The 14,479-nt window shown below is 33.4% G+C and overlaps 1 protein-coding gene across 4 annotated transcripts in view; it reads left to right on the forward strand.

Moving 5' to 3' along the window:
• The first annotated feature begins 2,560 nt into the window (after positions 1–2,560).
• Positions 2,561–14,479, forward strand: part of LOC117104899 (la-related protein 4-like) — a 72,712-nt gene continuing 60,793 nt past the window's right edge. The window contains exons 1-2 of one of the 4 annotated variants that reach the window (XM_033245803.1): positions 2,561–2,912; positions 4,122–4,264. In XM_033245803.1, the coding sequence (XP_033101694.1) occupies positions 4,214–4,264 (51 nt within the window). In that variant the 5' untranslated portion in view covers positions 2,561–2,912; positions 4,122–4,213. Of the gene's footprint in view, positions 2,913–3,108; positions 3,838–4,121; positions 4,265–14,479 lie in introns of those variants that run through there. The other 3 variants (XM_033245805.1, XM_033245802.1, XM_033245804.1) reach the window with 3 other exon arrangements.

Genomic DNA, 14,479 nt, shown 5'->3' on the forward strand with positions numbered 1-14,479 from the left:
GTAGTACACAAACGTAAGTAAGAGGGCTTTACTTAAATTAAGGTAGTGAAAAGGCTTTCAAGTATCCGGGGTGTGGGGAGAGGAATGTCCGGGGAACTAGTCTAGAACCATGACAGCCTACAACTGGATTCGTCCTGTTTGACGGATGCGACGGAAACATTATGACGTATGGGTTTTGCTTTATTTTATTTTGATGACCAACATATCGTTAAGATACATTTACTCTGAATCCAAACTAGATAGGAAAGCCTATCGAGAACCAATCAGTACGGTATATTATAAGAATAGGGATGCTGCAGTTCAGCGCATCAGAAACGCAGTCCGAAATTAAATATTTTGGTTCGGATACCATATGAATTCACCTACAGTACTAGCCTTTCCATGTGATGGTGCATTAAAATCTGACAGAGAATTTTGATAAGATATCAAGGAGAGATCTTGTTCGAATATGAACGACAACCAACAATCTAGGCCATCCGACGCATTCCTACAGAAATACACAACTATCTCATTTAGGCCTACTTATATCATTGTCAACACGTCAATCAAGCACGTTATAAATACCCACACACTGACATTATTGTTGTTTTTTTTACCTGTGGTATAGTTATAAAATTAATTGCATCATTTATAGTTTAGACAAATGAAGCGTCTGCTTCTGTAGTAACGGGGTTTTTTTTTATGTCACTATGGCTATGAGAAACTGCTATTTTGCCAAGAAACAGGGTGGGGATAAATCATACAATATTGCTGCATTTTATCGACAACTCGTTATTCAGAAATACAATTTACATTTAATTCATCGTGGATAAAATAAATGGCAATTAGCCGAGACATAAGACACGTTAGAGAAGTTTAAATGAAGAATTTGTTAATCATGACGTTGACGGTCTTAATAACAATAAAATGCATTACTTTAATAATTTTGTATTAATGTTCCAAACTCACGAGCCATGGTTTTGTCCGACGGCGCGGTGTGGGAGAAGGGGAAGCTAAGTTGTGATAAGGGTCTGAACTGATGGAAACCAGCAGGTTGGGGCCAGGGGATATCCCTCTCGCCTGTAGAAAAAATGGGCAATTAATAATAATAAAATGATAATATATTTATGTAATAGCGCACAAATTTACATTTGTTCAATGCTGTTTACATAAAAAGATGATAAAATACAATATTATAATATAACATTATACATTTTAATTAATAAGAAAATTTATGGAAAGAATACAAAAATATATAAAATTATTCATTTACATCATTAAAATTAATTGAACGTTTGTCAATTCACTAAAATAGTATTAATTATTATTTACAATTATTTTCTTCTAAATTATTTAAATTGTTTAAATTCAATAACTACAATGATTGTTCTAATATACTATACTGTATAACAAATATCTCAGTGTACAAACAAGTAATTTGAAAATTAAAAATAATTATTAATTCAATATTTAGTCTATAGACATATGCGATGGTAAAGTTAATTTAAAATTTCATCAAAATAATATGACCTGATATCTGCATTAAATCGGTAAAACATTAAGTCTATTTACTTTAGCGATAGGGCGACGAAACGCTTTGCGGAACAAGTACCGGTAAGTTCCAGTTTGTCCTGGCGTTAATGTTGTAATGGTGGAGCTGGAAGATTGTTCCATAGTGTGGGAGGAGCAGCACAAGTGGGACGATTTCGTATTATGCGCTTACAAGTTTATATCGCCACATACCATTACCATTATTGAAACAGCTAAGGCGTGTTATGCCAAAGAAATATAATGTTTTCCTTCTTCTTGTCTGTTCGACGGGGTCGGGGAGTTATGGCCTGGCTTCCGGGGATATAAGCTCTCTGCCTCCCCGCTATAACAGTGCCGCGACTGGTTCCCAGATTGTTTTGTCGTTCCACATTTTCATATCTGAGCTATGACACAACCATGTAACGCACACTGAAGTACTGAATATGGAACTAAATAATAAATACAGAAATGATATCCATAAAATTTATTAATTCTCGTTGTGGCAAGTCAATATAGTTATTTATCTTTTTTATGATAAGCTTTTGGCGATCATCTTATCTCTTTTTTTTTTAAATATTACTTGCTAAAGAGCTTTCTTTAATGAAATACTGTAATTTAGAAATATCTGTATATAAAAAATCCAAACTGATTTTAATGTGTCCCTTTTTACAAAGTTTATATCTATTATTATTATTATTATTATTATTATTATTATTATTATTATTATTATTATTATTATTATTATTATTATTATTATTATTATTATTATTATTATCATCATTATCATTATTCATGATCATGATCATCATCATCATTATTATTATTATCATTATTATTTATGTTTATCTATTTCAATATGAATTTGAATAAAAGCAACATGAACATAAAAATTAATCATGAATCAAGGCATGGCAATTGCCTTGCAATTAACTATAATATGAATAGCTCCCTCTCCTGTTAAGAAAAGTGATACGAAAACGGGATCGGTCGCTAGAAAGAAGGTGAAGATAAAAATATCGTACATGTTGTCAGTTTATCTTATACTTTGTCGAATAAATTAACAATATTTTAGTGCTTGGAAGAACGACATACCGTAAAAAGAATTAAACATATTTTTTACATTTTTTAATCAACAGAGAGATCTGATATTTTGTCAAACAACAATAAGCCAAATTCCAAAAATATCTCCATGTGAACACGCATGCGCGCAAGCCTTGAATGCATGCGGCCTAAATAACCAGGAAGGAAACAGGTATAGGTTTTTAAAATCTGTACTTTATTCCCTAAATAGGACTTTAGAATATCTATTTTTTGTGCCTTATTTTAATTGGAAACTCAACATTTTTTCTGGTGCATTCTAAAGATATAGATAGTCGACGGGGTTCATCAATCAACACTTGAAAGTGAGTATACGCCCTTCTTTGCTCACTTGTCTGGTTACAGCTGCTATGTCCTCAGCACTATAATATTGAGTATGGCCGCCATTTTCCGATTAGCATCACGTGTGGTTTCATTAATTTATATGAGTAGAATATATAATATGAACAAAAATATATTATGAGTGCATTGAGAAATAAAATTCGTTGTGGTCAACTTAGGTGGTCGGTAGCGCGTTTTGTGGAAGGATTTTATTCATTTATTTATTATTATTAGGCCCCGGGTGGGTGCACCTCTTCAGTTTAACAATAATGTTGAAGATGGTTAGCGAACCTGCAAGCTCGCCAATCCAAAATAATTCATACGTACGTAGGGAAGGCAGCGCGTGGGAGTTGGTTGATAATCGGTAATGATAGTGTAGTAGTACGGTAGTATTGAACGGCAACCGGCTGTCGAGTGTACACGGACTTTTGTAGAAACGATTCATTATGAGTAGAATCTTCATTATAAAAACGCACTTGCTAATTGTACAGCCTAGAGTTTTTTTGCTGAAAAGTCCAATTCCATAGGAAACTATCATTATTAATTATTTACACAGCGTAGCGGTCTGGAGTGCATGTGTGTGTGCCACTCTACTTAGGCATTATCCAACAATATTATCACTGTATCATCTGATTAACATTGTGAAGTGAAGCTAGAATTGCCGTGTGATTCAGATTGCATTTAATAGCCAAGCGGTGCCTTTTTGCTATGCTCAACTAGGAGGGATTGTATAATAATTGAATTCTACTATCATGTTTCATTAGTTTATGGTTTCTTTCATATAATTGATAATTGATTCAATATCTGTTTCTGCTTTCTACATTGTATTATGGACTTTTTTGTGGGATTATTTTCGGACAGCGAGGAAGTTATTGTAAGCGGTCGCCTGGAATGGATGTTACACTACAGGTGAACTATAAGGAGGCTGATTTGTCTGTGGACGAAACATTTATCCTCTCTTAGTTCATTTCATATGGATTATGGATCTTGCATATTCTCATCTTTGGAAATATTTATAACAAGAAAAAAATTATTTTTTCTACCAATTATTTTTTCATGCAATAATACAAATCATTTGTATGTATATGTACATATCTGTTAAAATCAAAGAGATTTCTATCAAAGGATACGTAACATCTATTTGGGATACTTTAAAGTATTTATTGACAAAATGTTGAATTTTCCCCCACAAGCTTTTTGGACAGTCATACTCTCGCCACCAGACAAACCGTTGGATTGTAAATCGGCTGGTGAATTGGAACTGAAATCTGCGCTTACTCAGCCCATGACTTCCGACCAGACCAACGAGGGGTCTAATTTGGATTCTAGAAATACGGTAAGATGATTATTTAACTTGTTAGTTGAACAATGTTTAAGAGTATTGCCCTTATCAAAGGCGGATTCACAGATGTCCAAGGTGGGGGGTGGGCGCAATAGAGAAGAAACACTACTCGGTGGGGTCTGGGAAATTTTTGTTTTCTAGTCACCCAAAATAACCTCAGGCATTTTGAGCGATCAATAATTTCTTTTTTTCTTTATTTATTTTTTTACTTTCCAAAAATTTCCCCAAAAATCTTCCTCTGCTTACAGCATGACTGACATGAATCAATTGCTCTAGTAAACTAGTTTACAGCACTTGTATTGCATGGATTGATGGTTTGTCTTTTAAAGAGGAAATCATGATTGGGTAATTCTTGCTGATTGAGATGGTGCATTGTTATCCTTGTTCAGTTGTTTTGCACTCTCAAGTTGAAGTTTATTGATTATGAGTTATTTCCAATGCTAATTACATTTATTCTTTAAACAAAACTTTATTGGTTTGTTTTTTTAACATTTTAATGCTAAACAGTGAACTACGGTATTTTCAAAAGGATTTATTAATAGAAGTTAAATTGTAAACAAACAATAATGTTGAAAGAAATGCCTAGATATATACAGTACTGAATAATGTTAAGGCATTTAGCATAATTAAATTTATATATAATGCAGATTTATTCTTTAAACAAAACTTTATTGGTTTGTTTTTTTAACATTTTAATGCTAAACAGTGAACTACGGTATTTTCAAAAGGATTTAATAATGGAAGTTAAATTGTAAACAAACAATAATGTTGAAAGAAATGCCTAGATATATACTGAATAATGTTAAGGCATTTAGCATAATTAAATTTATATATAATGCAGATTTGTATTATCCTAATGAAGATACATACAATTTACATTGATAAATGTACATCATCATGACATCAAATATGCAGTGAATAATATCAAAAGTCTGTTTATATATCCAAGTGATTAATTGTGTGACACAACTCATCATTCAAATGATATATATCATTTTACTTGTCAATCAATCTTTTTGTTTAAGCCATCAGTGGTCAATTGTTGGATTTTATAAAGTAATAGGATCTTGCTTGTGTGTATTGAAACTTAATAATAGATAGTATAGTGAAACCTGAACCTAAAACCCCAATTTCGTTAGATAACGTCATTGTTCATTGGCGAATACAAAATTTCAGTTAATTCAGAGATACTAGTTGTTTAATTTGGCAAAATGTTCACTGTTTATTGAGTATCAGACCTTCATTTAAAGGGGTGCGATCGCACCAGCGCTCCTTTGCGTTTCTCAAAACAATCTAAGGAGAGCAAAATATAGCGCTCTTTGATTTACCTGGAAACGAAATGTTTTGAAATTTTGTTTATAATCTATCAAATTTTGCATTAAACTAAAGCTAAATTCTGAAAAGGCTAAACCATTGTCTACCCAGTTAGAATTTCGCTTACCGTATATTCTGGTGCATAAGCCGCACCTGTGTATAAGCCGCCCCCCCCCCCCCCCCCCCGTGGATGCAAAATATCACAATTTTTTGTGTCACCTGTGTATAAGCCTTTTTACGGTCCAAACTGTTCCAATAATGTTAAGTTTTTAATTATTTTTAAACATTGACATTATTTACAAATGTTCACATAAAGAAAGTCATCTTTTTCGGCTGATCATTAAACAACAAACAACTGGAAATGCGTGTAAACTTCTGGCTACCGCAATGAAACAATGTATTCTTGCTATAGGTAGCTCTAGGGAAATCCCTATTTCTTGCCAGATGGTCGTGCTACTTTAAATTTGTATAATCAGTTTAGTTTAAGTTTTAGTCAAATGTAATAAAATAAAAATACAATTGAGTATATTTATTTATTTTAAACAATCATTCTATTATTATGACTAATAACAGTCGGTATTAGGCTAAAAATATTGGTAATTCTAGGCCTAAGTCATTACTACTCACAACCCTCTGTGCGAAGCATGCACCATCACGCACCACGTTTTGTAAACAAAAACATAACTGGAAAGTTTACGCATGCACAGATGATGTATGCCTTTCTACATTTAAATTCCAGTAAAATAATTATTACAACTTCAAGAAAACTTAATTTCACAAGTTTTTATTCTAAAAGTATAGCGGTATCAATATTCTCTCTATAACTGTATAAGCCACCGGGAACCAGACGTCGAACAGCAAGTTTCACCAGTCCGTGTGTGTTTTGTTGCGACTTGTCCTAAATGAAGCTGCTCACATGACCTCGAGGACCAAACTCCCGAAAAGTAGTTTATTTTTTTTAGCGAAGCGGTTCCGAACAGAAATAGCGTGTTCCAAAATTGTTTATGAGTGAACGTAATTATGAAAATAATTATTTAGACAACCCAAACCATTGCTTGAATGTTGTAGAAAATGTGGTAGGAATCCTAGTACAGCACTGTAGTGAGTGTAATTACAAATACTAGGCCTACAAACTGGTCCTACCCTAGGCTAATTAATTTGGCTAGCATGGACCTAACCTAGACAGACGGCGCATGATTTTCGCCGCGGCTTGCGATCTGAACGTTTTGAGAGTAGGTTAATGACTGGTATATAGGCCGCACCCCAAACTTCGGGGGGGAAAATTGCGTATAAAATTTGCAGCTTATATTAATCATAGTAAAAACATTATTTATACCCCGCATAAAAATGGATGGTTCCAATTCACCCACTACATGGCCTTTGGAGACTTTCATCACTTGCATGCAAAATACTTGAGATTCAGTTCCCTGTTTCTTATGCACGATGATCAAGATAGCGGTCTTGTTCGTAACTCCCCAGTTATAATTAATTCATAAAATAAAAAAATTTATTTTTAACATCAAAAGTTCAATTTTAGTATTCAACAAAATAGGCCTATACGTCTCGATTCGGAGGACCTAGAAGTAGATCGCAAAATACTATCAAATTTTGTAAACATGCACACAAAGGCCTATTGTGTCTGTTTTCTTTTTTGCTATTGTCACAGAAAATAGGTAAATATCAAGGGACAGACTTAAATTAAAGGCCATTTAAAAAACCACATTAGAAAACGACCAGGAAAAAATACACAAAACATACATAAGATATACTGTAGAGGATTAGTAAAAATCTGATATTTTCTGTTGTTATTTTTGAAGTTATTGTCCTCTAAAAATGCTCCAAATTCCAATCAAGAACAAATAACTTTTTTTTCTTAACCAGACCACCACTTCCAAATAATGTCACCGATTTTGCAAAATTCTGAGGAGAGGCAACAGAGCTCTTTGATACTTAGAGGAGCATTATTTGTATCTCTCCTCTGATTCCTTTAAATGAAGGTGTGGAGTAGGCATAACAATAGTCTTCATTTAAATGCCTAAGACAGTCAATTATTTCACATTTATTTTGTAAAATGTATTTATCAGACAAATTTCATGTGTATGTTATGTCTAGGTAGCAGGTTAAGTGAATTAAGTTGATTGAGTTAATAAATAAATATATTTTAAAAAATAATTTATTTAGCACCAGAATAGAAGGCCTTCCAAATCAACCTGGGAGGATGTTACTTGTTTCTAGCCAGTGTTTTTGAGCGGCTAATCGTTATGAATAGCCTTTGTGTTAGACCACGTCAGACATGTACTTCATTTCCAGGTTAACTTGTTCAGCTATGATTCAGGTTCACATAAATAGTTTCACATGTACTTTTGGGCTATGTTCTCACACGTCTGCTGACGGTTAGCAGGATCCGGATCCTGCTAACCGCTAGCTGCCGTGCGTCCATACGAGAAAATCCTGATCCGGATACCAAAAATATGATGATCGAATCACTGGCCAATAAGAAACTGGAAATTGTAAACGCGCACGTGTGATTGGTTGATAATAAAAACGCGCTCAACTTGCTAACCAAAAGCGCTTGCTAACCGTTAGTGGTATCCGGATACTGCTAACGGTTAGCGCTAACTGATCGGGCGTTCTCACACAGGTGCTAACGGTTAGCTCCCGATCCGGATACTAGGGCTCTCGTGGGGATCGGAGTCTGGTTCTCTCGTGAGAACCAGGCTCCGATCCCATACAGGCATGGTGATCATGCAGATGCCTTGTGTGTATGTTGTTGTTTTCAAATCTTGCGCATTGTTAGTAGGCCTACAGAACATTGCCTGAACATGTCATATGTTACGATCCTTTAATTTACATCATCTCATCCCATGCTGTATGTGAAAACTATATTTTAAAGATGCACACACTATAAGTAAAAAAAAAATGTTCAATTATTGCATTTGAATGTACTTGTATTGGTATGGGCATTTTATAATGCGCCCCTTCCTTGCGGTTATAAAGCGTAGTTCTTTTCCCTGGTCATTGGGTCCTCATGCTTAGTGTTGCTACTGGTAATCAGCGTAGGAGCAAGCAACCCAACCAGGTACCCATTTATACTGCTGTGTGGAGAGAAGCAATGCAGATAAAGTGCCTTGCTCAAGGACACAAGTACCCTTTATACCTTACAAATTTGAAAATATAAATTTTTGCTTTGCTAGATCTTGGTTCATTGGAACTTTTAGGTGTGAAATTTATTCCTATGATTTGAGAAAACAATTTATAAAAATTTATACAAACTTTTGAGTTTCTCAAATTAAAGTCAACTCCACCCTTGATCTCGTAACTGCATAAAGTGAATTATTTCATAAAACATTGTTCCATTCTGTAATTGGTGAGTTATTTGCTGTTGAATGCAAAAGATTTTTTTTTTATAGAAGTGGAATAATATTAAATAGAGTAAATTTTACGATTATATTTTTATTATATTTAAAAGAATCTAAAACTTACTAAATTTCATAAGTATTTTATTAGATTTTATTGATTCTGGCATTGAGGTATAAACGTACACAATCTTACTGACCGGTTACATCTATCCTGACACATCACTCGAGAGACAGCCTGCCCACCACAGTAAACTTTGGGGAAAAGTATAGTAGAGAGCGTGATATCAAAAGACGTTGAGGCTAATGATGATGATGATGATACGCAAAAAAATATAGAATCAACCATAATGGTATCTAATGCATTTGTTTGGAGTTTACTTTAAATACTGGTAGTTGACTTGTTTACTTAAATTGTTTAGATACTTCTTGCTATTAACTACTCATTGTTTGCTTTTGACCTCTGATTTAAAGCTAATTAAATATTTTACATTTTATGTCATGATCATTAAACTATGGTTTAATGAAGGACAGTTATTGGAGAGAACACCATTAAAGACTAGCGGTCAAGCCAGGCTTGACTGAAGCCATTGATTACGAGTCTCATGCCTGACTTGAAAATGTTGCCAGTACTGAGTCTCAAACCAGGCTAGTTCAGACTATTTCTCAACAACCCAGCTAGAGTGATCATAGCCTAAAGAAATTGATGTTAATATTTTTCTCAATAAATGGAGGCTAAAGAAAGATTTTACTATTTCAATTTGGATGCTTAAATGGTAGACAAAATGCTTGATATATGGGTATTTATGGTTGTAGACTTACAGCGTATAATACTAGGTTTGTATGTTGTTATTAGTTTTATAAGAATAATTCCTATTAATTTATATGCGATTTTGATAATTCCCATATGTTCCTAGGAAATTACTTGGATTGGAAATTCCCAAATCTAAAAATATCTACCAATCAGCTTCAAACATTCAGGTTTAGTAGAAAATGAGGGAAAAACTTGGTATTAGTAGGACAGTGTAGAACAGTTTACCTGAGCTGTATGATATTTTCCAATCTGTTTCATTATCCATTAAGCAGATTTTATCATTGCTGCTTAAAATGATAAAATCTAAGTAGCAAGCAGTTGTGAATAATATTACAGTTTCAAAAAGTGTGACAATGAAAATAACTCAGTCAAGATTAATTTGTGCATGCTGATATTTTGAGACCTTCAAAATACATTGCTACTTTCAAGATTTGAGGAGAGATTGTCAGTGTCACTTTGGAATATATTGGTTTTGTTACATCATCTGCACAATTGTGGTTGAATACTGTAGTGGGTTATTCAATTTATAAATATTATATTATGACACCCGCAGGATTATCAGAATCATGTTGTTTTTAAGTTTTACCAATACCGTAAATCCTTGAATAAGCGCCGCTCTCAAATTGGCGCTGTACCAAACATGATTTTTTTTTTGCTAAACCCTACTCTTGAATAGCACCACTCCGGTTAATCGAGAGTACATAAAATTATTACCCAGTGTGCAATGAAGCAGTTTGAGAAACAGGGTTTTAAATACAATGTATACAGTGTTCAAATAAATAATTAACACAGGGAAGACACAAGCATATCTTTATAAACCTTTATTTATGATGATTTAGAGGCCTAAAGAACTACGGGTATGTGAGATAGGTAACATGGCAATGGGCATGGAATGCGCCTCATCAATATTTTTTGATAATCACCGTTCTCGAATAAGCGCTGCTCTCGAATAAGATCTGCACTGAAGCCTCCAAAAATTGTGTAAGCGCTTATTCAAGGTTTACAGTTAGCTATTACAATGCAACAGAAAACTCCAATCTGTTAGCATGATAGTCAAGAGAAAGCATAGTTTTTGAAGCATGGTAAGAGAAATTTATAATAATCATCATGAGATTAATCAAAATTATTTGAAATGAAATATTAATGTTAACCATGCTATGAATTTTAAATCAAATATGAAAGTATTTAATTTATTGCTATTAAGACCAGCTTGTTTTTCAGTCGCACTCTAAATTCTGATTAGTAATAATAGTATTCAATAATTATAAAATATATTGCTAAAAATAGAAAATTCTACAATACTATATCCAACAAGATTATTTATTTGTGCCAATGTTTTGAAAGCTGGCATAAAAAATATATTTTTATATTCGTAAGTAGTCACTGGCCATTGTTTACTATGAGCGTATAGAGTTACTGTATGACATCTTCTATTTTTATGTTGTACTTCAAGAAATATTATTAGACAAAATAAAAGTTTTTTTTAAATGGAAACATTCTGAGAGTTACAATATTAGAGACTTGTATTCCTGTCGCAGCCATTGCCGTCATCATGATTTCGTTATTGTTGATGTCATAGTCGTGTCCTGCGTGGTCATTGTTATCGGCGCTGGTACTGTCGTCAAGTATCGTTAATGGATATTTAGAGAAATCCTTGATTCTTATGCTCTATTCACGCAACATATCAAATTTATGTCATAGGCTAATGAAAGTACAACATTATAATTTTATTATTTTTAAGATTGGTCTTACCAATGAAATTAAAACTGCTTTGCTAAAAATATGACATACTGCTATAAGAATTTAATGCATGTTTATATGATAAGCAGATATGGAATTGCCGACTTTTAGCATGTAAAATGACATACATTTTTCATTCAGATAATAAATGCAGTGGATTTTAATGATATTCATCCATTAGGCCATTGTAATAACCAAAGCTTTTTGATTGCCTACTCTTTGGCAATTTCAATTCCCTTTTGCAAGATCTGTTAATAGTTACAATATGAAACATGTGATCAAAAATATGCTGTAGACGCCTACAGCGGGATTTGTAAGTATGGTAATTATCATAGATGACATTATTTTGTTAGTTGACCCCATTGAGCATTGACTGGGTCTGGGAACTTGCCTATGTTATGTAGATGTACCCATTCCCCTTTATTTAACTTGGCATTCAAGTAATTCTTTATTTAACTTGGCTAACAAGTATGTTCAAATGATGTCAATATTGTGAGAAAAAAAAATATTTCAAAAAGAGAGACTATTTAATGGATATCTTAAAAGAAAAATTTCTGTTACTCTGTTTTTTATCGCCTTGAAACTGAAATTTGGTATGGTTCTTTTAGGTGCCTTGTTTAGGTGCTTAGGTGCTTTCTGTTGTTTTAGTGAAGCACAGTGAATTTTGTTTGTTTCCTTTTCCTAGTGGCTTTTGGTAAAACCATAAAAATTAGAAAATAAAATTTTGTTTTTAACATTTTTTCCCACTTTCCTAAAGACTTATAGACCAAAAATAAAGATTATTATTATTACTAAACAAAGTTCAGCTGTCAGCTTATAATTCATTTTATTTACAAAATTTATTTAGCACCCTTTTGATGATCAATTCTTATCAATGGCGGTTAACAATAAGAAAATACTGTACCATATTTAGAAGTAAAAATTGTTAGAAAAACATTACAAAAAAAAATACATTGATGATATATGAATTTAACAACATTAAGCAAAATGAGAATTGCCACTACCTAAATAAAATGTTTTAAGACAAAATGATAAAAAAAAAAAAAAAAAAAAAAAATAGGCTATCATTAAGAAATCATTTTTATTACTGCAGGTACCCCTCCAATTAAAGATCACTTTTGGGACCAGGTTTCTATGGTCGTTAGCAGCTTTGGTCTCATGATTAGAATGATAATGATAAGACATTTTTTAATTTGGAACCACAGAAAAGTTGTCTTTATTTGGGGAGGGGTCTTTAATTAGAGGGAGACCTATATTACTGTCTTAAATTATATTACTAATTTAAATAGAAAATGTTAAAGTTAGAGGTCATTATTAGAGGTTAAATAATTAGGCAAATGTAATATATTTATCTACTATGCTATTATCATTTTAATACTATTGGTAGTTTATCTCTGTCTCAATCAAGTGTAGGACAAGCTATGTTTGGTTGATATAGTTATTTTGTGTTGATCAATTTATTTTCAGACTCAAGTATTGGGAGTTTTTTTTATATTGGTGTTATTAATATCTTAAGCGATAGAAAGTTTCCACTTGGCATTGTTAACCCACATCTTGAAATTCTTTCAGTAAGGTTTTCTTGCTTATTGTTTGTGTTGACTGTAACTTAAATTATTTACTTTGTTTTGTTTTTGTTTATTATTTTACATTTTTTTTTGCATGTAGTGGTATGGATCAGGAATAAATGATGACGCTTGTTATTATTTCTGTTATATCAGGAATTCCAAAACACTTCTTAACTTTCAAAATTTACTTTAAAAAAAACAACAGCAAACTTTCACTTTATTGCTTTTCACTAGTAGTGAATATTAAATATTATTATGTTGTAATATTAATGGGACATGCATACCAAAGTCTCTATGGGCTTAATGTTATTTATAATGTAACCCTGATCAACATGCAGTCTTCTCTCCCTGAGGAGTATTACTAGTAAATGTAGCCTATTACACTTGCCTAATTTCATTCCAAATCATTCGCATTCTCCCAGGTACATATAATTTATAGTCATGGTGCCGAGTACACAATCATGTGTAAAATGTCTTAACAAGTGACACTGACTAGGATAGACCAAGACACGTACCTATTTTCAGTTGCAATCCCAAGAGCTACAACACAGTAGGCTAAATTTTGATTGTCTCATGAAATATAAGGAAAGAATCATTGGATTTTTGGTTTAAGATTAAATACATTATAATAGTAAGGTGATAATGGCTACGGTCACACTAGAGTCTCAAGCCTGGCTTGACTCACCACGGGTGAGATTTCAAGCCAGGCTCGAAATTCTGGGTCGGTCACACTACCTGAATTTAGTTGGATTGACCTCCAAATTAGGAAAGTCGAAACAGGAAGTTAGAGCGCCGCCACAATCAAAATACTGGCCCTGCGCGCGAATCTAGATGATATAGGCTTAGGCCTAGGCTCATATGTAATGGTGATGCTAGTTTTCGGATTAATAAGTGCATTTATAAATGACAACTGATGATTGCGTCTTATTATAATACACACAAGAAGACCTCGCGGGTTTTTCATTCAAGAACTTCTAAACGCAACAGCGTCATCGACTGTGATTGGTCGACAGCCGACGAGGAAATGTCAATCCCGGTCACGCCAGGGTCAATCTGGGTGCTGAGCCGGGATCAAGATAGGTAGATTGAGATGGAGGTCACGCCAGGCGCGAGTCGATCCAGGTGCGGTAACATTACGAAAATCTCAGCTGTGGTGAGTCAAGCCAGGCTTGAGACTATAGTGTGACCGTAGCCACTGGAGATTAACTTTGTTGTAATGTAGTCTGGCGATACTGGATATTATCCAAGATTATCTAGCTCAGATTAGTGAAATTTACAGTACGGTAGTCTGTTGTTGGGATAATGGCTAACGTTGGTAAAGAATATTTCTTTGAAATAGGAATTAAATTATGATTATACGGATGGTAAGGTTTTATTTCTTTATGTACAGTACAGTCAGGAAATATCGCTTCGTATCTGC

Source organism: Anneissia japonica, unplaced genomic scaffold (genome assembly GCF_011630105.1).
Source record: "Anneissia japonica isolate Jap-2015-1 unplaced genomic scaffold, ASM1163010v1 scaffold287834_len5846547_cov211, whole genome shotgun sequence".
Taxonomy (NCBI): Eukaryota; Metazoa; Echinodermata; class Crinoidea; order Comatulida; family Comatulidae; genus Anneissia; species Anneissia japonica.